General features: G+C 38.8%; 3 protein-coding genes across 4 annotated transcripts in view; 1 reads left to right on the top strand and 2 right to left on the bottom strand.

The window, feature by feature from the left end:
• Positions 1-701: 701 nt before the first annotated feature.
• On the bottom strand, positions 702-11,011 carry LOC100376804 (uncharacterized). Of its 2 annotated transcripts, none has more exons than XM_002731377.4 (4): positions 10,603-11,011; positions 7,895-8,113; positions 2,477-2,715; positions 702-1,040 (listed from the first exon to the last, which is right to left on the bottom strand). In XM_002731377.4, exons 1-4 carry the CDS (start codon positions 10,661-10,663, stop codon positions 858-860), a joined length of 702 nt encoding a protein of 233 aa, XP_002731423.1. In that variant the 5' UTR covers positions 10,664-11,011; the 3' UTR covers positions 702-857. The 2 variants fall into 2 exon arrangements, with proteins under 2 accessions (XP_002731423.1, XP_085354768.1); XM_085498642.1 differs by having other exon boundaries at positions 10,781-10,924.
• A 1,582-nt stretch (positions 11,012-12,593) lies between these two features.
• The window catches only part of LOC146750338 (uncharacterized), a 22,475-nt gene continuing 10,073 nt past the window's right edge, over positions 12,594-24,995 (top strand). The window contains exon 1 of the mRNA XM_085498640.1: positions 12,594-13,008. Coding sequence (XP_085354766.1) covers positions 12,733-13,008 — 276 coding nt within the window. The 5' untranslated portion in view covers positions 12,594-12,732. The remainder of the gene's footprint in view (positions 13,009-24,995) is intronic.
• On the bottom strand, positions 18,265-19,562 carry LOC146750339 (vertnin-like). The gene is made up of 2 exons (XM_085498691.1): positions 18,465-19,562; positions 18,265-18,294 (listed from the first exon to the last, which is right to left on the bottom strand). The coding sequence occupies exons 1-2, from the start codon at positions 19,491-19,493 to the stop codon at positions 18,286-18,288; spliced, it is 1,038 nt and encodes a 345-aa protein (XP_085354817.1). The 5' UTR covers positions 19,494-19,562; the 3' UTR covers positions 18,265-18,285.

The raw sequence follows: 24,995 nt of genomic DNA, 5'->3' as shown, positions 1-24,995 counted from the left end.
TGATCGAGATATGTCATATCCTGTATTGTTAGCTGGTGACATAAGGCAATGTTCCTGTGATAGAGATATGTCATATCATGTATTGTTAGCTGGTGACATAAGGCAATGTTCCTGTGATAGAGATATGTCATATCCTGTATTGTTAGCTGGTGACATAAGGCAATGTTCCTGTGATAGAGATATGTCATATCCTGTATTGTTAGCTGGTGACATAAGGCAATGTTCCTGTGATCGAGATATGTCATATCCTGTATTGTTAGCTGGTGACATAAGGCAATGTTCCTGTGATAGAGATATGTCATATCCTGTATTGTTAGCTGGTGACATAAGGCAATGTTCCTGTGATAGAGATATGTCATATCCTGTATTGTTAGCTGGTGACATAAGGCAATGTTCCTGTGATAGAGATATGTCATATCATGTATTGTTAGCTGGTGACATAAGGCAATGTTCCTGTGATAGAGATATGTCATATCCTGTATTGTTAGCTGGTGACATAAGGCAATGTTCCTGTGATAGAGATATGTCATATCCTGTATTGTTAGCTGGTAACATAAGGCAATGTTCCTGTGATAGAGATATGTCATATCCTGTATTGTTAGCTGGTGACATAAGGCAATGTTCCTGTGATAGAGATATGTCATATCCTGTATTGTTAGCTGGTGACATAAGGCAAACAAATTATAGATAAAAAAATCTGATTTCATGTTCTTTAAAACTGTTTTGAATTATATTTGGCCAATATTCTCAAAATATAGCACTGAAACACACATGATATCATAGAACTGCAAGAAACCAATAAATATTGTGCCATTTTTGAATAATTTTTGTTGTAAGATGTAGCCATCTGCACAAAATTACTGTTTATATGCCGGTAAACCCCATTCTTCAGGTACAAATTGCTCCAATGAAGTGAGTAACTGATAAGAACCACTTGGATAAAATGATTTATCAAGCCTAGGATCTGGAATAAATACAGTCTTCATATTGGCAGCTAGTCCAGAAAGAACACCATTTGGCGCATCTTCAAATACTAACACCTAAATACAAAAAAAAATCTTGTTAATGTAAAAAACTTTATTTTGAGGAAATAAATCCTAGAACATGTGGGCATGAGTGGCAGGGTGCCCTCGCTGGCTGAACAGCATCAGACCCCACTAACAGATGACAGAATAGTGTATGTCTCGTCGACAAGATCAATACTGCGAATTCGCAAAGTTCACGCCTTCTTGCAATGTTTCAATGAATATTCATTTTAGTGGTCATGGTAACACCGTCAACCAAAGCAGTGTTTGCATTGTCGGTGTTTTCAACATAGGATAAATTTACCAGCACCTTATCACACATTATGTCAAACAAATAAACTCTGCCATGAATGGTTACCTTTTGATGGCTGTCACTATCTGACGTTCCTGCAATTTGATTGGTACTGACAAATAAATCGTCTGGAGGGGGAAGTGAAAAACTACATCGCTCTGTCAGGTGTGTGTTGGGTTTGGAACACCTTGGAGGGCGAGACCTTGTCAGGCTAAAAAATTCTAGCTAAAAATAAATTAATCTACAGTAACCAAGAATAATGATATACTGCAGAAGTTTTGATGAGTTGAATATATGTGAGAAAATACATTTATATTTAATTTATACTGGGTTTATTTACCGATATGTTTTATTTTCACTGATTCATGTCTTCAGTGACAATATGAAAACAAGTAATTACATAGTCCCTGTTTAAAAAATAATTAAAGTATTTCAGAGATATGGCTTCAGAACTGTATTCACTAAAACAAAATGGCCACCAGTCAACCATTTTTGAATCCTATCTGAAAAACAAAAGGATGTGCATCAAGATCTCATAATGTTCAATGTACACATCTATGTAAGACTGAAATACAGATCGTGATTTTGATGAAACATTAAAAAGGCAACCATTGTCATTAAATGGATTGTCAAATATTTGTGCAACATGATGTATATATAATGTTTGAACATGATCAGTCAAGGGATGTCTGAGATAAAGTTCTGGAACAACATTTGTTAAATCCGATCAGAAAAACAAAATGACTTACATCAAGATCCCATGTCCGATGTTTGTACCAAGTTTGATTGAAATCAGTTTATACAAGATCTGATTTTGGAATGGCAGAAATGCTTGATTTTAATGAATTTGTAGCACAAAAATGACCACCACTCGGCCATCTTACATCAGATCATAAAATGAATGGACGTTCATACATGTATCCAAAGAAGTGTAAAGTTTGAATGTAATTGGTCCAAGCATGTCCGATTAAGATGGAGACACAGGCAAAGATGCACACAGGTCATAGCAGCAACTATGGTACTGTCAAATATTGTGGTTAATGATGCCTCCCCATTCATACACGTGTTTGATGTTACCAGCAACCATGTTTGATATCTGAGTCTGAACTACAGCAAACTATGTGATGAAATAGATTACTTTTATATCATTACTACTTACATTTTGTGGATTAGGTGAACCACCATCAAATCTATTTGCAGCCACAGTGTAAGCGTCAGGTGCAGGTTTACCATGTTTGATATCTGAGTCTGAACTACAGCAAACTATGTGATGAAATAGTTTGAACATTTCCTTGTGTTTGGTCTGTGTCTTCAAGTTGAAGTGATATGCAGAGGATCCTGTTGATACTGCAATGGGTATTCCTTCTCTATGTAGATGTCTAACCAATGATTCAGCACCTATCAATATCCACCATCAATTATGCGATTTAGAAGTTATTATAAAAGCAATAGTTTCTTTATCTGTTATTAAAAATTGGTGGATTGCCTTTATGTATAGATACATTAACAAGCTACTTAGAGAAAACTGCCCTCAAATATTTATCCCCTTTATAAATCAAAACATGTGTCATTTGGTGCAAGACATCTTAATACAACATTTCAATTAGACAGTATCATGATTTCCTGTTATAATATCAACAATTTGCTCACTGTCTTGCAAAACAATGCAGGCTGATGACTGAGGATTTGATATTCCTTTCAGTATATGGAAAAATGTAGAATTACACTTGAATGGCATGTTTTTTTGACAAACTGAAGTAACAACAATTACAGCCCACAGTATCTTTAGAAATCTTCTTTCATCTTACGATATTTCAGCTGGAAAGCATGGTAAGACATGGTGAGAAAAAATACCTGGATGACACTGTTTTATAAAGTGAGACAACCCAAGATATATTTCCTAGAAATCAAAACAAATCTGCTGTACAGAGTTTATCAGAATGAACTCACAAATCTGTGCATGTCACTGGTAGAGTGTTATTTTGGATAATTGTGGTTTACACCTTGAGCCAGTTTAGTACATTTATTAGTAGGGAGAGCAACTTTTTTCCAGCCATCGTACAACCTTTATTACAATGTACATGAGCATGCAGTGCTTTCGATCAATTAAATTTATGTTGAACGGGAACAAGAACTACACTACAGGCCTCCACAGATATGAATGGGAAAATATGGCGTCAACAGACAATGTGGCTCTACTGGTTTCTATGAATGGGAAAATATGGCGTCAACAGACAATGTGGCTCTACTGGTTTCTATGAATGGGAAAATATGGCGTCAACAGACAATGTGGCTCTACTGGTTTCTATGAATGGGAAAATATGGCGTCAGCAGACAATGTGGCTCTACTGGTTTCTATGAATGGGAAAATATGGCGTCAACAGACAATGTGGCTCTACTGGTTTCTATGAATGGGAAAATATGGCGTCAACAGACAATGTGGCTCTACTGGTTTCTATGAATGGGAAAATATGGCGTCAGCAGACAATGTGGCTCTACTGGTTTCTATGAATGAGAAAATATGGCGTCAGCAGACAATTGGTTCTACTGGTTTCTATGAATGGGAAAATATGGCGTCAACAGACAATGTGGCTCTACTGGTTTCTATGAATGGGAAAATATGGCGTCAACGGACAATGTGGCTCTACTGGTTTCTATGAATGAGAAAATATGGCGTCAACAGACAATGTGGCTCTACTTGTTTCTATGAATGGGAAAATATGGCGTCAACAGACAATGTGGCTCTACTTGTTTCTATGAATGGGAAAATATGGCGTCAACAGACAATGTGGCTCTACTGGTTTCTATGAATGGGAAAATATGGCGTCAGCAGACAATGTGGCTCTACTTGTTTCTATGAATGGGAAAATATGGCGTCAACAGACAATGTGGCTCTACTTGTTTCTATGAATGGGAAAATATGGTGTCAACAGACAATGTGGCTCTACTGGTTTCTATGAATGGGAAAATATGGCGTCAACAGACAATGTGGCTCTACTGGTTTCTATGAATGGGAAAATATGGCGTCAACAGACAATGTGGCTCTACTTGTTTCTATGAATGGGAAAATATGGTGTCAGCAGACAATGTGGCTCTACTTGTTTCTATGAATGGGAAAATATGGCGTCAACAGACAATGTGGCTCTACTGGTTTCTATGAATGGGAAAATATGGCGTCAGCAGACAATGTGGCTCTACTTGTTTCTATGAATGGGAAAATATGGCGTCAGCAGACAATGTGGCTCTACTTGTTTCTATGAATGGGAAAATATGGCGTCAACAGACAATGTGGCTCTACTTGTTTCTATGAATGGGAAAATATGGCGTCAACAGACAATGTGGCTCTACTGGTTTCTATGAATGGGAAAATATGGTGTCAGCAGACAATGTGGCTCTACTGGTTTCTATGAATGGGAAAATATGGCGTCAACAGACAATGTGGCTCTACTGGTTTCTATGAATGGGAAAATATGGCGTCAGCAGACAATGTGGCTCTACTTGTTTCTATGAATGGGAAAATATGGCGTCAGCAGACAATGTGGCTCTACTTGTTTCTATGAATGGGAAAATATGGCGTCAACAGACAATGTGGCTCTACTTGTTTCTATGAATGGGAAAATATGGCGTCAACAGACAATGTGGCTCTACTGGTTTCTATGAATGGGAAAATATGGTGTCAGCAGACAATGTGGCTCTACTGGTTTCTATGAATGGGAAAATATGGCGTCAACAGACAATGTGGCTCTACTTGTTTCTATGAATGGGAAAATATGGCGTCAGCAGACAATGTGGCTCTACTGGTTTCTATGAATGGGAAAATATGGTGTCAGCAGACAATGTGGCTCTACTGGTTTCTATGAATGGGAAAATATGGCGTCAGCAGACAATGTGGCTCTACTGGTTTCTATGAATGGGAAAATATGGTGTCAGCAGACAATGTGGCTCTACTGGTTTCTATGAATGGGAAAATATGGCGTCAGCAGACAATGTGGCTCTACTGGTTTCTATGAATGAGAAAATATGGCGTCAGCAGACAATTGGTTCTACTGGTTTCTATGAATGGGAAAATATGGCGTCAACAGACAATGTGGCTCTACTGGTTTCTATGAATGGGAAAATATGGCGTCAACGGACAATGTGGCTCTACTGGTTTCTATGAATGAGAAAATATGGCGTCAACAGACAATGTGGCTCTACTTGTTTCTATGAATGGGAAAATATGGCGTCAACAGACAATGTGGCTCTACTGGTTTCTATGAATGGGAAAATATGGCGTCAGCAGACAATTGGCTCTACTGGTTTCTATGAATGGGAAAATATGGCGTTAACAGACAATGTGGCTCTACTGGTTTCTATGAATGGGAAAATATGGCGTCAGCAGACAATGCGGCTCTACTGGTTTCTATGAATGGGAAAATATGGTGTCAGCAGACAATGTGGCTCTACTGGTTTCTATGAATGGGAAAATATGGCGTCAGCAGACAATGTGGCTCTACTTGTTTCTATGAATGGGAAAATATGGCGTCAACAGACAATGTGGCTCTACTTGTTTCTATGAATGGGAAAATATGGCGTCAACAGACAATGTGGCTCTACTGGTTTCTATGAATGGGAAAATATGGCGTCAACAGACAATGTGGCTCTACTGGTTTCTATGAATGGGAAAATATGGCGTCAGCAGACAATGTGGCTCTACTTGTTTCTATGAATGGGAAAATATGGCGTCAACAGACAATGTGGCTCTACTGGTTTCTATGAATGGGAAAATATGGCGTCAACAGACAATGTGGCTCTACTGGTTTCTATGAATGGGAAAATATGGCGTCAGCAGACAATGTGGCTCTACTGGTTTCTATGAATGAGAAAATATGGCGTCAGCAGACAATTGGTTCTACTGGTTTCTATGAATGGGAAAATATGGCGTCAACAGACAATGTGGCTCTACTGGTTTCTATGAATGGGAAAATATGGCGTCAACGGACAATGTGGCTCTACTGGTTTCTATGAATGAGAAAATATGGCGTCAACAGACAATGTGGCTCTACTTGTTTCTATGAATGGGAAAATATGGCGTCAACAGACAATGTGGCTCTACTTGTTTCTATGAATGGGAAAATATGGCATCAACAGACAATGTGGCTCTACTGGTTTCTATGAATGGGAAAATATGGCGTCAGCAGACAATGTGGCTCTACTTGTTTCTATGAATGGGAAAATATGGCGTCAACAGACAATGTGGCTCTACTTGTTTCTATGAATGGGAAAATATGGTGTCAACAGACAATGTGGCTCTACTGGTTTCTATGAATGGGAAAATATGGCGTCAACAGACAATGTGGCTCTACTGGTTTCTATGAATGGGAAAATATGGCGTCAGCAGACAATGTGGCTCTACTTGTTTCTATGAATGGGAAAATATGGTGTCAGCAGACAATGTGGCTCTACTTGTTTCTATGAATGGGAAAATATGGCGTCAACAGACAATGTGGCTCTACTGGTTTCTATGAATGGGAAAATATGGCGTCAGCAGACAATGTGGCTCTACTTGTTTCTATGAATGGGAAAATATGGCGTCAGCAGACAATGTGGCTCTACTTGTTTCTATGAATGGGAAAATATGGCGTCAACAGACAATGTGGCTCTACTTGTTTCTATGAATGGGAAAATATGGCGTCAACAGACAATGTGGCTCTACTGGTTTCTATGAATGGGAAAATATGGTGTCAGCAGACAATGTGGCTCTACTGGTTTCTATGAATGGGAAAATATGGCGTCAACAGACAATGTGGCTCTACTGGTTTCTATGAATGGGAAAATATGGCGTCAGCAGACAATGTGGCTCTACTTGTTTCTATGAATGGGAAAATATGGCGTCAGCAGACAATGTGGCTCTACTTGTTTCTATGAATGGGAAAATATGGCGTCAACAGACAATGTGGCTCTACTTGTTTCTATGAATGGGAAAATATGGCGTCAACAGACAATGTGGCTCTACTGGTTTCTATGAATGGGAAAATATGGTGTCAGCAGACAATGTGGCTCTACTGGTTTCTATGAATGGGAAAATATGGCGTCAACAGACAATGTGGCTCTACTTGTTTCTATGAATGGGAAAATATGGCGTCAGCAGACAATGTGGCTCTACTGGTTTCTATGAATGGGAAAATATGGTGTCAGCAGACAATGTGGCTCTACTGGTTTCTATGAATGGGAAAATATGGCGTCAGCAGACAATGTGGCTCTACTGGTTTCTATGAATGGGAAAATATGGTGTCAGCAGACAATGTGGCTCTACTGGTTTCTATGAATGGGAAAATATGGCGTCAGCAGACAATGTGGCTCTACTGTGAACATACTGAAACCTCACTTCAGTTTTGTTGTATAGTTAACACAGAAAAATACAAGGTGAAATTTGCTATGGAATTCTGGGAATTGTGTGAAAATGATCAGATACAGCTTTCATACAAGGTACTAAGTATCAAAGATATCTTGTGATTGACACACATATATAGTACAGGTATATTGCCACATATCTAAATAATAACTAAATATTATAATAGTAAAAATTAATATTCACCTGGCTTAAGATTGCAAAATGGAAATATTTTGTCAAGTTCATTAGCAGCTTCTCGAAGTAATTGAGAAGGTTGTAGAGGTAAATCTAGCAGGTCTATTATCATTTGTGCTGCTGATTCTTCTTTCATTCCCATTATCTTTGGTTTAATTGACCAGTCATAAGATTTTCCATATTTGGCAACTATTGATGAATAAACTTCAAAATAGATCTTCTCTGTGTCTGAAAGAATAAAAATAGAATTAGTGTCATAAACAGTCCAATTTCATGAACTTACTAATCACTTGGTTTAGTGTCTAGTATAAATGACAGGCATATTATGAACAAATAAATACACAAGACAAGATTTGAACTCACAACTATGACAATGTGCCTTGCCACTATAAACTGACATGCACCACACTAAGTTAGTACCTGCTCAAAAAAAGGGTGATCTGAATGGTGTGAAATATACATACTCTTACAGCAACTTGATTGACATGTGGAAGCCACACTTCTGATGTCACAGACAATCACATACATACAAGCCAAGTATATTCATGGTGAGTTTCACCTCTGCAGTTATGATCACCCTTGGGGACAATTTCATGCCCACCAGCAATGGCACACACCTGGATGGTGCTAGTTAATAAACCAACATTTCTGATCATGTCAAATTGTTTGACTATGCCCCAGTTGGGAATGCACACTTTAATATGCTTTTGATGTTGTCAGTGATATTACTTGTCTTGTTACGAAAAAAAATGACCTTAAATGAATTGATTGAGCTATAATATCAGCTGTAGTGTTCCAAACCAACTATCATCATATTCAGGACAACAACTCACTTACAAGAAGAAAGATATTAGGGACCTAGTATTACCTTCCACCAAAGGCGACATTAAGTGATGGCTACCTTCCAAATAGTTGCGTATTTGGCTTGCTCAGCCGACTATTTTGTACATTTATGACAGAAAGTGTCTCATTATGGCCTCCTACTGTCTAAATCTAGTTGCCTCATTAGCACCTTGTTGTACACAGTTGTACCACATTGTCACATTTTGCAATCCCCATTGTCGTCTCATCTCCTAGCCTCAACCATGGAACTATAAACCCCAGGAAGAACAACCACTTCGTTTCCTTTGAACTATGATAGTTGCCGCGATGTCGAATGTTTATTTTGACTGTTTATTTCGTCGCATTAAAAAATAAGCCAATTTACGCAAATGAACGCTAATCTCCCACTATCGGTCATTTTCGGAGTCAATCGGGCGACTTCGGGGGATCACGTGATCGAGTTGTTTCGGTTATAGCATAAAAAAATAATGGCGCCTAGACAAAAACACTGATAAATGAGCGACATTCAACGGGGAAAAAAAACACATTGCCACTTCTGCCAATCGAAGGGAAACACGGAATAAGTCGGGATATCTGGACAACAAACAGCATACCAAACCCCATGTTTCGCAAACTTTCGCAACCTTATTTTTTCAAGGGTTGAAAAAAACAAGAAGTAATCTAAAAACGACATTGAAAATTATGAAAACTTGCTAAAACTCCGAGCCGTTGCATGATTTCCGGTACACTGAAGGTTACCCTGCAGACCGACTTGTTTGCGCATGCGTAGTGAACGAAATATTTTACTGCGCAGATATGAATTTTTTTTTTCAAGTTTTTCGCTTCCAGCAAAGCGGTTGATACGGGCGTATCGGCGGCAACTAACATGGAGTATGACTAATGTTGTGGAAACAAAAGCGAAAGCACTGTAAGATAAACTAAGACAAAGGTTTTTTTAATCCTCTTAGTTTCGTTGTTCTTCCTGGGGTTTATAGTTCCATGCCTCAACAAATAGAAACAACAATCAGATTATAAAATATAATATGGTAATGCCCATATTTACATAATTATCTCCTTGAAAACATTAAACTCAAGTGTGCTGCACATTATTGATCTGGTCAGTTAGCCATATACAGGTGCACATAGGTAAAGTGCCAAATATTCAATACCAGATATTCAATTAATATAATGCCTTTCTAGTTATTATTAAAAATATTATGGAAAAGATCAATAAAATTAAAAAAAAAAGCATTGAAAGAACTCCTGTGTGCTGAGGGCATTGGAGGCATATGTGATTTAAGCAGAAATAGGAAATATTTAAAATGGATTCAAAATTTTATATTAACTCATTAAACAAGCTATAATTAATAACAATAAATATGCCTCAGAATAGACCAGTCATGGTAATTTCGAATCAGAACAAGATTTAAAAAAAAAATTATAAAATTGCCATGGCTGGGCCAGACTAATCAAATGATTGACCCCTTATTGTATTTATTTTCATTATTTATTTGTTTGTGAAATGTGATGAATTTGTTCTCAAGATGTTATTTATTTGTTGTTAATTGATAAAATAATCTCATATCTAATATATACATGTGAAAAATAAAATGTACTGGAATTACCACCCGCCTTACCCTCCCTGTGAACATAGGACCTGATTATATGAACATATGACTGAAACCAACTAATATAATATTGATGATATTAAACTCTAGGACAATTGGTAGTATGCTGACTAAGCTAGTACTAGTAAATCAATATTAGATCCTCTCCTAGAGCTGCTGGACTCCAGACTACTAAGAACTTGTACAAGAGTACGTAGTCTGGGGCTGGACTTAGCCTCCCCGGTACCTTCCACTATAACCTTACCCAAATGGCAATTGTCCCCTTACCTAATAATAGGCCATCCACGTCAAATATAACATGTGTAATATGACCTCGTTTTGACGTCATTTCAACTGAGCAGAATGTACCAGCTTTCTCTTGCAACGCACGTCACCTTCTCATTCGATTATCACGTGAGATAACATGGATGAACTATGATCCGGAAATAGTAGTCATGGTCCTGACCTGTTGTGACGTTTCCAAGCATTGATCGGAGTACCCCATTGACGCTGCAGTTCGGCGTCTTCTCCACTGTGCTGGACAGCGCTTCCGGTGACGACACAACGGGAGTACCCATTGACGCTGCAGTTCGGCGTCTTCTACACCGTGCTGGGACAGCGCTTCCGGTGACGACACAACGCGGGAGTACCCCGTTGTGTCGTCACCGGAAGCGCTGTCCCAGCACAAACCTCGAACTCCGCACAGTTCGATGCGCGTTACTTATCATCACTGCACAAAGCAGCTTTGCATAGAACTCATTTGCATATTCGAATATGTTCGAACTACAAGACCCTGTCGGTTAACAAAGTTATGCGTAAGTTACTTGGTTACTTTAGTCACTTTAATAAGACGTTTCACGCCCCGACTTTGAATAAAATGTTCAGTTAATTAGATTAAAATATACATGACTTGCGTTAGAAACGTACAATCCTTTCCCAGATGAGAAAGCATTAGATTGTACAATAAATAAATAACTTTATAAATTTACAAGAACCTTTGTGTTTCATGGCAGTTAGACGCGGAAAATCGAACCCGTTCAAGCCAGAAATAGTATTGAAATATTCAGCAGAATACAAGATGAACGGAAATGTTAGGAAACCCTTTTCAGTGAAATTAGTATTTAATGTTTCTTTCCCAACTATATTCGTTAACAGAACGTTTTTTCCTCCAAGTTTTAGTGTATCACGTGCGCCGTTTCACGACTATAACATTACCTTGCAAAATATAGTTCGCGATAAAATGGTTCGCATTTACGTTTTTACTGAAGTCTGACATTAATGAATAGTTCGGATATCACATACGTTTTTTCCCACTTTTTGTAGTTCGGTTTCAAATGAAACAACGGCGGAAAAATGACCACAAAATTGAAGGCTGCCTGTGGCAGAGGCACTATTGCGTAAAGCGCAAAGGCCTATGGGAAGGAGATTGCACAAACCTGTGTTCGCTGGTTCCCGGCGTCCTTTGCGAATGGCAGGTAGGACGCAGGTAACTAGTAATTGCCATATTGTTCCATTTGGGCCGGTTTTCCGGCCGGAAGGAACGCGACTGGGTGACGTAATTTGAAAACATTCCAAGTTCCGTTTTGCGTAAACGTGTCTGTAATGCTACAATAAAGCCACGCTCATACATACTGCCTGCTTAGATTTACAGATTTGATATGTTCTGTGCAAATTTATAACAAAAGAAACAATTCTTTTTATTCGCCCAACTTTCAAAAGCAAAAGGAAACCCCTGAACGGCCACGAGCGTAAGCGCTGACGTCAGGTAACTAAGGGAAATGGAACAAGCAACGAGAAAGTGATGTACCAATCAGAATGCCAGAACCGTTACTAGTTACCACCTCTTGTGGCTTGGTATGCCATGACACTTGAGGCGGGAACCAGCCAAAAACCTGTGTCATATGACGCCTTACTAGCCGATTTTGGCTAAAATTCCGCTCCGCCGCCTCTTTACAACAGTGTTTATACGCGGAACTTGATATTGCTTTTTACAATTTGGGTTGCCTTTGGAATCACATATTTTAGTGAAATATTGTTTATAGAGTGAAATATTATTGTCATACATAATTCTATCTTTGAAACAACAGAAACTAACACATAATAACGATAATCAAATTGAAACTTAGAAAACTTGTAAGAACAAACTGGGCCCAAATTGCGCAAGACGCCGAACTGCAGCGTCAATGGGGAGTACCCCTATTGAAGCCAAAATAGAATACATGCATTGACGCTGCAGTTCGGCGTCTTCTACACCTGGGACAGCGCTTCCGGTGACGACACAACGAGAATACATGTATACCGATACGCATGCGCGACGCCATCTTGGAAATGCGGACAAGCTATTTCCACACGTATTGAACTGCTAGTGTTTTTCTATAACTTGACCTACTATTGTTGTCCTAGGCGTATTTAGGGAGCATGGTTACCACAAAACATTGTTGTTATGGAAAATGTCGAAGTGATTCTCGGTACAGTGACCGGGACTACATGAAAAACGTTCGTTTTCTGCGATTTCCGAAACCACACGTCGACCTGGAGAAATGCAAGAAATGGGTTCATGCTTGCGGGCGGAGAGATTTTACAGTAGAAAACATAAAAAAGGATACCTATATTTGTACGATTCATTTCGTTGGAGAGAATGGTCCTTCTAATGAACACCCTGACCCGGTTCCAGCGACATTCAATGAGGAGCAGGTACGATTTTTATCATGTAAACAAAGTGTTGTTGGTGTGTAGACTCACAGGCGCTCGGAGGGTCTTACAGTTTTTGTCCACACCCCCCTACGGATGGTTTAAATCCGAGGGGTCATATTTCTACAGAAAGTATGGATGGTTCAATTCCGAGAGGTGTCATTTTTTGACTATTTTTTTTTCTATATCCACACCCCTACAGATTATTTAATTCCGAGGGGGGGTCATATTTTGGGTCCCACTAAACACAGCCCGGGGCCTCCAGGGGCCTCCCGGGAGGTCCCGGTGTCGTTGTCGCACCCCCCCCCCTGTGCCTGTAAGTGGCGAGAGTGGTTGGGAACTTGCACAGTGTAGAGCAAATGTACGATGAGCCGCATTTGATTTGAAAAAAATGGCGGCCATCATTGTGGGCTCCCTTCCGGTCGATTCTTTGTTGTCAATGAAAAATGAAACCGGTTAAATACACACCGTTAACATACCTGCCTGCTATAAGAAAATTAGGAAGGGAAAATACAGTTGTAAGAGTATTTTTTACACAATGCTGATGAGTAACACATGCAGGTTTGGTCACCTAATTCACGCCCTTTAGACCACACCTGTCGCCTGGCTTAGATGCATTGTTAACGCGTTCTTTGTTTCGTTCCAGGTTGAAGTAGACCGATATACTGACCTGTTTATGGTTAAAAACAAGACTTGTATAATTACACACGTGCAGTCAATGTTTTTCGACCATGTCTCATTGTTTTGGTTATGTTTTTAAGATAGGGAAATGTTTGTATGATACAATGGGATATTTTATTTTGAACGTGCACAGCGAAATGAAGGTAATGTCCAAAAGAGCAAAAAACAGATCTAAAATACAAACAAAAACTGGAAAGGATATACTTGTTGATGCTCTAAACCTTGTCAGAGTAATCCTTGTATCAATGCATGTGTTTTAAAGTACAGGTCACAGCAAAAATAAAACGATTTTACCCAATGGGGTGAGAATACCGCCAAAATTAGCTTTGTGTAATTATTTGAACACTGTTTAATTGTTTGGTCTTTATTTGGAAACTTGTTTGGTTATTATTTAGTAATTATTCAGTTATTTGGTCTTTATTCAAACATTATTTTGCGCTTATTCCATTATAATTTCATTGTGCTATTACCGCAGCATCGTATTGCTATTGTTTCATTATTTCAACTTTATTTCTTAATTATTTCATTATTGTGTAATTGCTACAATTTTATTTTGTCATTGTTTCATTATGTTACAATTGTGTCACTATTTAGACATTATCTTGACATTTAATTGTCAAGATTCGTTTATTTTCACATCCAAATGGATTGACATTCGGTTCGCTTAACTTGCGATTACGTCAACATTTGTTTTAGTGAAAGTTAAACCATTTATCATTCTGATTCCCATTTCCTGGTCTCTCTTAGGTACTTATGACAGACATATTCCTGTTATGGACGTGATTTTTTACGTTCACTCCATTATTGTCAAGATGCCGATATATTCAATTGTACGGCTGTTTTGTAGCGCGCCATTCATTTCATGACGCTCCGAAATCGGATGTCTTCGTTGGCAACAACTGCATCGGCAAGGAATTTCTGGGTTTCATTGTCAATAGAAATCACGTCAGTGTCACGAGAGTTTTTCGCCAGTCATGCGTCGCATCTGTAGTAATCATAATTATGCTGTCTTCGAGGTTTCCGTAAAAGTCGATTTCCTCTCGCAAAGTAGTTTCAATTTTGTTTTGATTCGATTGCTGTGAATGTCTCCTCCGTCAAATTCCCCATATATTACTGGCCAAAGTAGCCTATTCCGACATTTGACAAAACCCAATTTTGTAGTTGACTAGAAATATGCTAAATTAGTAGATGCGGAGCTAAATTTCATCGGAATACATGCCCCGGTTGCAACCGGTTTTCATCATAAAGTTGCGCAGTGGACTAAATAAACTGGGTTGCAGTTGTAACTGTGAAATTTCGCTTGCTGTACAAGGTTCTCGATAGATGATAAATGTGGTTATAAACATTTGCTGCTCAGTATAAACCACACAGTGTATTTACGTAATTACCAGAAATATCAGTATGTATGGGCAGGATTCATTCGTTTTATCGATCTTTATATATAACCTCAGACTGTTTATGAAATAATGTAATAATAATTTCATTTATTACACCATAACGAAAGCTAACAAATCACTTTAGGCTGTTATGTAATAAATTTAAAAAAAATAGTAATAAAAATAGAAGTTAAAGAAAATTAAGATTAAAATGGCAAATTAGCCCGAGATAGTGTGGTGAAATACAATTATGTATAAGTACATGTCTATGTGACATGTTTCTTGAAACAAAGTTTTCAGTATTTTGTCACATGCTTGATTAATTTATGTTCTTTTGTATTAATAATAGTTTTGATTTTGTTTATATTGTTTTCTGGTTGAAAAGTGGGGAGTACATTTGTGAATTCTGTATAAAGTATTTCTCGTTCAGCATTATAAAAATCACACCCTGTTACAAAATGTATTTCATCTTCAATTTCTGATGAAGTGCATTTTTTACAGATTCTTTTTTCTGTTGGTATTTTTGGCCTTTTATGTCTACCAACTTCAATTTGAAGTTTATGGCAGCTCAATCTCAAGTGTGTCTTCTCTATTATATAATAAATGCAGATAGGGTGACGTACTGATATCATTTTTAAGGAGGCTGTAGGTTCTGAGCTTAGAATCTGTTCTATTAATATCACAAATCCATGAATCTGTGTAGTGGTTCTCAGTTTTCTCTAAGAATGACTTTTTTGATATGGTAATAGGGTTTATATTGTAAATGTCCCTAATTCTGTGCATGCCCCCAATCCATCTCCCACGACGTGGACGCGAGGTTGGATTTTTGGGAGACATAAATTACATAACATCGAAGTTCTTGAGTATGAGAGCTATTAAATTACATGGAAATATATGAACGAGTAAGTTACACGCGAGTGAAAGCAACATATGGGGGTTAATTTTTACCAGAGCCTCTTCAGTCGGCACTAAGGTCCGCTACCATCTCCCACGACGTGGACGCGAGGTTGGATTTTTGGGAGACATAAATTACATAACATCGAGGTTCTTGAGTATGAGAGCTATTAAATTACATGGAAATATATGAACGAGTAAGTTACACGCGAGTGAAAGTAACATAACATCGGAGTTCTTAAATACACGAACGAGTGAAAGTAACATAACATCGGAGTTCTTAAATACACGAACGAGTAAACTAAACGCGAGTGAAAGTAACATAACATCGGAGTTCTTAAATACACGAACGAGTGAAAGTAACATAACATCGGAGTTCTAAAATACACGAACGAGTAAACTACACGCGAGTGAAAGTAACATAACATCGGAGTTCTTAAATACACGAACGAGTGAAAGTAACATAACATCGGAGTTCTTAAATACACGAACGAGTAAACTAAACGCGAGTGAAAGTAACATAACATCGGAGTTCTAAAATACATGAACGAGTGAACTACACGCGAGTGAAAGTAACATAACATCGAAGTTCTAAAATACACGAACGAGTAAATTACGCGCGAGTGAAAGTAATATAATATCGGCGATTATTTGGTGTTTTTCCTGCTATTTCAAAGTCGTGGTTCTAGCTGATTTTACTCTTTTCTTCTGGTTTGGTTTCTTCGCGTTTTTCGGAACTCGTGGTATTTTCAGTTTCCCGTCAGTGCTTAGTATATTTTTTTCTCTTTTCGGAACGCCTCTCATAAATTTCCTATAAACTCTGTCCTGCTCTTCTTTCGATTTCTGAGTCCAGACGACATGTTGGATGCGCATCTTCGCCATCCACGGCGCAAGTTCATACTCACCCTGACCATGAATGGCGCGACACACATCAAGCTGTTGACCTCGGACGATTCTGCATGTCAATCAATTCGGGAAGCCTCTGGGACTTCCAGTTGGCACTTAACTTTAAAATATTATTCATACTTTCGCATGAATTATTTTTCCAGTCAAGTGGAATCCAACTGTTGCCTTTTCTTGGCTGCAACACAGACGTCCGCAACTTGTCGGCAATTCTGTGAAAATAAAAAACAAAGCCTGGAAACGAAGCGTTATATTTGGCCGAAAGTTCCGAAAATTGGAGTTCAAATTCCTCGCTGGTAGTACATTTACAAAGACCACTACTGCCAAATATGTCGCTAATTATAATTTTTCGGTTTTTCAAGTCAACTCCAACCTTGTGTGTCAAACACCGACGAACGTTTTCCTCTAAATGTCGAATACATAAAACCTGCGCCGAATCCGGAAAACAATCCCTAACTGCTTTGGTGAGTGCCGCTTCTTCGTCCGAACCAATAACCAAATTAGACAACTGCGTACCATTAATACGACCTGCCAGCTTTCCGTGTAGATGAGAAAAAAAACGCTGATAAGTCTGATACCGACCATCCCAGTGCAAATAAACTGCTCCTAACATAATTGGATGTTTCTGCGTCGTCTTCCTTAATAAATTGCCGTGATGATAGACCATAATTGTCACGTAGCAGGCGCCTAAATTGAATGTCCTGTCGATACCTAAAACACTTGGATGGGAAGAGTTAGACGAACAAAATAACTCGATGTCACTCAGGCTTTCCTCAAGATAACAAATAAACGAGGGTGGTTTACCATGTTCGCCTTTGATTTGGACAATTTCCTGCAGAAACGGGTGCTCGTGAAATGTGCTCTGCAGCATCTGAATGTCGTCGGCTGTATTTTTCTTGCTTCGTCCTTCCGTTTTGTCGCTACTATATTTTATGTTCTCTATAACTTTTAAATTTCGCGGTGCGTCTCCGTCTGCCAACATTTCCTGGTATATAACACGCGGTTTCTTCGTCTTAACCATCTCCACCATTTTTGATTTCTGCTCTTCCGTCGTTCTGATATAGTCTCCGCCGTTAGTCTTTTTCGAGTTTCCATGTGCTGTAACTGAACTATTATACTTACCTATATACTCCACAACCGCGAGTTTTTTCAAATGAGCCAGACTGTCCCTTGTACTGTACTTATTCTTTTCTTGTAATTGCTATCTCGTTTCAGCACTATGTAATACCTCCTAAACACTATGACGCCATCTACGTTTGGCTGGGGCTTTAGTGGTACACGCTTTCTCTTCACGTCCCGGCAGTATAAACCATCTTTCAAATCTACATAAAACTTTAGTCTGTCGCCTTCCATAATATAATGATGAGTTTTGCCAGATGATTTGTTATCCCACGCCCCACATTCGTCTACATAGTTCATCTTTTTGTTACTTTGCCTGCGGAGATAATTGGACTCGAAATTTAAAAGGAAGTAGACATTTTCCTTCACACCTGGTGGCACTGAGGTTGCACTAGGCTGATTTCGTGACATGCATTGAAACAAATCATCTACATCCAGAAATCGGCCATTACCGTGCATTGCACCAGGAAGTGAAGGCATACTCACCTGCATACTTACTACCTCAGGTGTGTCGTCATCTGATTCTTGGCTGCTGTCGTCAGATATAACCGCCACATTACTTCTAATCTTCTTAACAGGCGTTGAAGTAAAAACAGGCGAACTAGGAGGTGTCAGAGATAATTCCAGGATTGATTGTTCTTCTACCTGCAACAAGGGAACAAAATGATTAGGTCTCCATATTCCCGAGTTATACTTACCTGGCATACTTACCGATGTCCACATAACGGACAGATCGCTTCTCGCACGACTACCGGCTACTGCCCTGGGGTTGAATACAGTATTGAGTATTCCGACACACCTGTCAAGTATCCCATTGACACTCGGATATACCGACCGTATTCCAACCCCAAGGACAGTGGCGGCAGCATGAATCGTGAAGGCCGATGAATATCCCCCGTCGGTTGCACAGTCTCGTATACAATTTGCGTACTCCGGTGATATAAGAGAAATCATTCTACCTCGGTGATACTCGGTGTAATACTCTTCGTTGTTTACCATCTCGATGCATGTCCTCAATCTAAGCTCGGTAGCGGCACTCTCATCTCCGACACAGGCAACGGATAGGGCGTTGAACAGGCAGTTACCATCTCCCATCACACTGACTGGTTTCAGCTGTTCATCGCCGCCAGCCTTCTCCCATATCTTCAACGACACTCTATCTACAACTTTATCACCCAACATTACCTCGTTCTCTGGCACCACGATATTCTCCACGCGTCCAATGTAAATACTTTCCATCGTTGCAACATCTCTTAACCGAAAACCACCCAAACATGCAGCAGTGTGTAACCGGGCCAGACCATCTTCAAAACTATAACCAGCTGTGCAGAGAGAGCATAAAAAATCGTTAGTCATAGTCCCTAGTGTTTCCATGTCGTGCGATGTCAGGTTTTCGCAGCGATCATGGAACCATACATGGCACCCATCACAAAAAATCACTCCGTCATCACCACAGTGACTGCCACACTGACCACATGGCCAATGAACTGCAGTGCGATTGCGTCGAGGAGCCATAATTATAGTAATATAATATGTTTGTCTGGATATAGCTTTAGAGAGATGCGTTTCAAAGCAATGCTAAGATCAGCTGATCAAAAAGATCTGACCGAGTCGGGAAAATAAGTCTCATTTTATAGCGCACATCTTCATGTGATTGGCTTACGTTACACTAGCACTTGATTTTCATTGGCTCGAGCAATTACAATTGTTTACAGAAAAAAATTGCGTCTGCAATTTAAAAAGAGTAACACCGTGAACAATGCCTCTTTTCAACACACTCGTCAACAATAGACTCTACTTAAACTGCACTCCTATACCAATTTTGTATCAAAACATTCTCCATTTGCCGTTTGAAATATATTTCACTAGTCCCATTTTATATACCCGTTTCTTCTATTGTTTATGTTTATTTTTTACACTGCCTTAGCGGTAACTCCGTCTGTTACTTTAATAGTTTATGCGCGTTACTGTTCTCAGTGAAGCCATGTCGTAACCTTAAAAAAATACTACTGTTCCCGAATCGAATTCACAATATCATGTAAACTCGTGTGCATTTTTTTTACTCAAAAAGTCCGTCTGTTTTAGATTATTGGTTGGTTACTAGCTCGCTTGGGTCACATTGTAACAATTGAACAATGTACATAACGATAACGCGTCACACCATTGTCTTTGCTGAGAACTTCTGGAGACACCGACTAAACAATGGCTTTCACGACGGTAACTATTACACCAATGCCATGGCGAGTTTTTTTATGGAAACTTCCACGATATGCAGACAGGGTTAAAAATATGTAGAAGTTTCGTGACACTAAAACAATCATACGTTCGTTGGTGATGGAGATGTCCGCACCGATCGACATTACAATATCGAGTGATAACAATAAAATATGTTTTGTTTTTGCTGTGTACCATGTATTCAATTAATTACGAATGTTTCTAACCACTGGACGTACATCTAACAATTTCCGTTGTCATGCAAGTATGTCGATGGAATGGGAGGCACAATCATTTACTTATTGAGATGATATATGAAAATCACTCTGGTACTAGGTCCCACATCACCAATATATGCGATGTAGTGTGGTTTCATCAGGCGTCACCTATTTTTTGTGTGTGACAGTGTTGTCAGTGGCACTGATATAATGCGACGTACCGTAACATGGGACGATTTCTTTTATTATCAGTATGACTGAAATAATGCGACGTACCGTAACATGATACGATTTAGTTATTATCAGTGTGACCGATATACTAGTATTGTTGCCTAGTTTGAGTTTTTTTCCATCAACAGTGGGACTAATATAAGACGGCGTATCATCAGTCACGTACTCACTTCTATTCAAGTTGTTAACACCTTCTCTTTTTTCTCTAAACAATGATCTGCTGCCAACCAACAGGTCATTGTGTTTTTTTACTTAGCGTATATAAAGAACAGGAAGACGAACATGTCGAGCACTTAGCTTGTCGACCAAGTGAATGCATCTTGCTACATTGTCACATTCCGTCTTCTGTTCTTAATTTATTCACGCAATACCCTATGTAAACGCATTCCAACGAACCATGGGGACCCTGGACGGAACTGAAATGCATTGCCCGACTACCAAAAATTAAACATAACATTAACATTATTTGTTTGTTCACAGATAGACCAATAAAACTAGTTTGTTTGTCTACATAAACTGCTACATTATTTCCCTCTGTCGATTAACGTTCTTTATTCATTACGTCAAAGATGCGAGTATTATCCAAGCAAATAACTATGAACATTTTTTTATCGTTTCGAATAGGTTTCCAGTCCAGTAGAAAGACAAGATCTCACTTTTATGCAAATTTGCCGTTTTAGAGCCTTCCATTTTGGCTCTATGCGCATCACTTTAATAAACGTCTAACGTACACAGGATCTATTTCAATTTTTTTCACAGAAGATTCTCATCTAGTATACCAACAACTGTATGTATCACATTATTCAATGAGTACAATAAAAACGACAATTTATTCGCAAAGTTGAACAATTTCCACTTTTGACTCCCATTTCAAGAAAACAAAGGCGCGCATTGTACTGTCCGGAAACGCTCCGATCCCCAGCCAGCTGACCAGTTTACAACAATAGACAGGATGGCCGCAACTTCAGCATGTTTTCCGTACGTCTGTTTTCAGTGAAAAAACAAAACAAACAAAAAACAATTTACACTTTTGACTCCCATTTCAAGAAAACAAAGGCTCGCATCGTACTGTCCGGAAACGGTCCGGTCCCCAGCCAGCTGACCAGTTTATAACAATAGACAGGATGGCCGCAACTTCAGCATGTTTTCCGTACGTCTGTTTTCAGTGAAAAAACAAAACAAACAAAAAACAATTTTCACTTTTGACTCCCATTTCAAGAAAACAAAGGCTCGCATTGTACTGTCCGGAAACAGTCCGGTCCCCAGCCAGCTGACCAGTTTATAACAATAGACAGGATGGCCGCAACTTCAGCATGTTTTCCGTACATCTGTTTTCAGTGAAAAAACAAATCAAACAAAAAACAATTTTCGCTTTTGACTCCCATTTCAAGAAAACAAAGGCTCGCATTGTACTGTCCGGAAACGGTCCGATCCCCAGTCAGCTGACCAGTTTATACAGCCAAAACAAGGTCAGCTTGGACGTTCAGTTGCGAGACATAACAAAAAAACGCAGGCAGTGATACATTTTGAAAATAAAAATACAAAATAAACGCGCGTTGTGACACAGTCTTATCAGCGTCCTTCACTCACGCAATATAATAATGCTATTTCTCAGCGCACTTGTATTGAATACATTGTCGAAAAACACCACAAGAAAAATATCAATCAGGCTTGTAATTACTAGTAACTCAACTCGAACGCAATATTCATCACTGTAAAAGTGTATAAATTCGAACCAGCCAGCTCATGACCGGAGACGCCCGGTCGTCTTCGTTGATAACTCGCCAATTCACCACAATCGTGGTGGTAAATAGTTTAGCTGATTTTTCAAAAGATGGATATTCAATTCATATTCATCCCAACTTATTTGAATATTCTTTCTGAAATTTGAGACATTGTTAAAAAAAAATCCTGTACAGGGATATGTCTGATGTTAACTAATAATACGCAATTATCCAGGCAATACTAGAAATTATTGCTGATACTAATTATGTTTTTTAGTTGGAAGTTGGATACTTGAACGTGTAATTCCCGGGCGTGTAGTAGACGAGCATAATCTTACTGTGTCATATGGTTTTCGTCTTAGCCTTGTCTTTTCGTCTTAACCGTCACAGTCTGCTTCATTGAATGTTTAGTTTAATAATTGATAAACATGCATTCAGCGTGAGACTGTTGTTTAAAGTTGTGTTAAAACAGAGATGATTTAAACTTCTCCTTCAGTTGCCAACGTATTCAGTGTATGGGAATAGCATGTGTGTGCGTTTGCGTGAGTGAAAGATGCAGGCGAGATTACTCGTCGCAACGCGTTCTATTTATTTCCAACGCGCGTGGTCGGCGTCTTTGATTGCGTTTATTTTGTTCTTTCATTTGCGAAATCTATCACTGGCACCGTTTATTTTGTCATGTCTCACAACTGAATGTTCAAGCTGACTTTGTTTGGGCTGTAACAATAGACAGGATGGCTGCAACTTCAGTATGTTTTCCGTACCTCTGTTTTCAGTGAAAAAACTATAAAAAAAAAACAATTTTCGAATGAAACACGCAAACACTTCTCTAGTTTGAGAAGAAAAAAAATATTTCCACACACAACTGGAAATAACTATGAAAAAAAATTATCGCTTTGAATAGGAATAGACAAGAAATCACTTTTATGCAAATTTGCCGTTTTAGAGCCTTCCATTTTGGCTTTATGCGCATTACTTTAATAAACGTCTGACAGACACAGGATCTATTTCAATTTTTTCACAGAATATTCTCATCTAGTATACCAATAACTGTATGTATCGCATTATTCGATGAGTACAATAACAACAAACGGTAATTTATTCGCAAATTGAAAAGTTTTCACTTTTGACTCCCATTTCAAGAAAACAACAAAGGCTCGCATTGTACTGTCCGGAAACGGTCCGACCCCCAGCCAGCTGACCAGTTTATAACAATAGACAGGATGGCCGCAACTTCAGGGTGTTTTCCGTACGTATGTTTCCAGTGAAAATCCTCAAAAAAAACAAAAAACAAAAAAACAATTTTTGAGATAAACACGCATACACTTCTCTAGTTTGAAAAGAAAAAATATATTTTCACACACAACTGGAAACACAGAGCTAACTAAAAATATACAACAGGTGTTCAAATGCCAACTTCATTGTTAAATACAGGTTTGAATATAAGCGCCCACGAGCCTGGGTCTCATCCTTAATTTCACACTACCTATGGCGTTAAAATGACAGGCACATTCATCTTTGACACCGTTTAGTGAGCCTCAATCGAGGAATCGTACAAAGACACTAGAAAAGTGTTTTTGATTCATCTTATATTTACACACATATGTTTAGGTAGTGTGTTTATTTATAAGTCTAGGCACAGACAATGTTGGCTTTGTTTCGTTGGTTAATTTAGCACAAAAAGGCAGTTAGTATCTGAAGTATTGATGATGTCCGTAGAAGTGGATGAGCGCTGCCCGTGATTCCAAATCAGGCCATCGACCTTAGTAATTAGCATATAGCGTACTGGTGACATCCGGTAAAAGTCGGTGGCCGCGTCTCGTGAACCGCAAATGATCATTTGTCGTTGGTAATCAACGTATTACCCAACATAAAATGCCGTCCTAATACTTCGACTGTTTTTGTTTTTAATTACGACGAGATAATCACACCAAAGAAATCTTTCCTGCTGAATTGCGTAAGTAAAATATGTGTTTGTGTACCATTACTGTTGTCCCTAGGCTTCGGTTATTTTTTTTTTTTATTTTTTTTTTTATTTTTTTTTTTGGCCACACAGTGTATTTGTGTTCTAACCCACTCCAGCACCCACAGGCAACTTTTAGACCGGAATGTACGTCCCGGGAGGCCCCGGGCTGTGTTTAGTGGGTCCGCATATTTTTGATTATTTTTTTTTTCATATTCACACTCCCCATAGATGTGAATCCATGCGGTCATAATTTTTAAGCTTCCAAGGGGTAGGTTTGTAAAAAAAAAACTATTGGCCAAGAGACCTGGGGGAGGGGGTACGCCCTTTTAAAATGCATGCAATTATACATGGCTGTACTCCTGCTCGCAAACTGTTTTAATCCAAAAAATCTATTTATTCTACAACGGTGCCGATCAAGCCCACACAAACATATCAATCGCAACTTAGAATAAAGAATAAACCAATGTGTTGGGGCAAATAATTCATGTGTATACTTGACACATTCATTTAAAAGAGTCTGACTTACTTGTACATTTCAGTTGTTCTCAAATTTCATTGGCATCCATGAACTGGAACATTATAAATTAAAATAAACTCAACTCGACATGTGGCTATTACATCGGACATTACAACACTTGTATACAATCATTTTATTTATAATATT

Source organism: Saccoglossus kowalevskii, chromosome 1, assembly GCF_978046115.1.
Source record: "Saccoglossus kowalevskii chromosome 1, keSacKowa6.1, whole genome shotgun sequence".
NCBI lineage: Eukaryota > Metazoa > Hemichordata > Enteropneusta > Harrimaniidae > Saccoglossus > Saccoglossus kowalevskii.
Note: the sequence above shows the minus strand (reverse complement) of the source record. Positions and strands in the feature narration are given on the sequence as shown.

Coding starts and splice junctions, on each gene's coding strand:
- LOC100376804 (XM_085498642.1), bottom strand. CDS start 10,892: ATGGGTACTCCCGTTGTGTCGTCACCGGAAGCGCTGTCCAGCACAGTG. Junction 8,114..10,780: donor GCTTGGAAACGTCACAACAG/GTCAGGACCATG, acceptor TTATTCTTTCAG/ACACAGAGAAGATCTATTTT. Junction 1,041..2,476: donor GTTCACCTAATCCACAAAAT/GTAAGTAGTAAT, acceptor TTTTGTATTTAG/GTGTTAGTATTTGAAGATGC.
- LOC146750339 (XM_085498691.1), bottom strand. CDS start 19,493: ATGGCTCCTCGACGCAATCGCACTGCAGTTCATTGGCCATGTGGTCAG.